At 49.3% G+C, this 645-nt stretch overlaps 1 protein-coding gene across 1 annotated transcript in view; it reads left to right on the top strand.

Annotated features, from left to right (window-relative positions):
* LOC119591767 (cadherin-related tumor suppressor-like) overlaps nucleotides 1–645 on the top strand; it is a gene marked incomplete at its 3' end in the record, with an annotated part of 104,813 nt that overhangs the window by 6,419 nt on the left and 97,749 nt on the right. The window contains 1 exon segment of the mRNA XM_037940514.1: nucleotides 51–377. Within this exon segment, the coding sequence (XP_037796442.1) occupies nucleotides 51–377 (327 nt within the window).

The following is a 645-nucleotide window of genomic DNA, read 5'->3' as shown; positions in this document are numbered from 1 at the left end:
TTAATGAATAATAAACAAATCTAATCTTCGCCAAACAAGGATTAACCCAGCGCCCTCTCCTCCCGCAGGTCCAGGTGACAGTCCTCGACAAGAACGACTCGCCTCCCTCCTTCGGCGAGTCCCCTCTGCGCTTCACCGTGTCCGAAGACATGCTCGCCGGCCGCCAGATCGCCACCCTTAGGGCCTCTGATCCGGACACCCTGGGCACCCTCACCTACTCCCTGGTGGACGGCGACGACAACAAGTTCACCCTCGACGCCTCCACGGGACAACTCAGCCTCCAGGACACCCTCGACAGGGAGACCAAGAGCGAGTACCAGCTCACCGTCCGCGCCGACGACGGGGAGCAGTACACGGACACCACCATCTACATAGGGGTACGGAAGGCTTGTTTGCCGGCGATGTTGTTGGTTTTAGTTTTTTTGAAATGAGGAGCAGGTCATGAAATTATTTTTGTTGCTGTTGTTGTTATTTGTGAGTTGGGATAATGGGACACAATATTGGATCTGATGTAAGTTTTATATTTCTCAATAACTGCCATTATTCATCAAATCGTTGCCTCTTCCTTCATTTCTGTAATTCTACTCTTGGATATTTTTTAATATGTATTTGTACGTATACTTAACCTGCTTATATTTCCATTGC

The sequence above is a fragment of the Penaeus monodon genome, chromosome 29 (assembly GCF_015228065.2).
Source record: "Penaeus monodon isolate SGIC_2016 chromosome 29, NSTDA_Pmon_1, whole genome shotgun sequence".
NCBI lineage: Eukaryota > Metazoa > Arthropoda > Malacostraca > Decapoda > Penaeidae > Penaeus > Penaeus monodon.
This window is presented reverse-complemented; position numbering and strand designations above follow the sequence as displayed.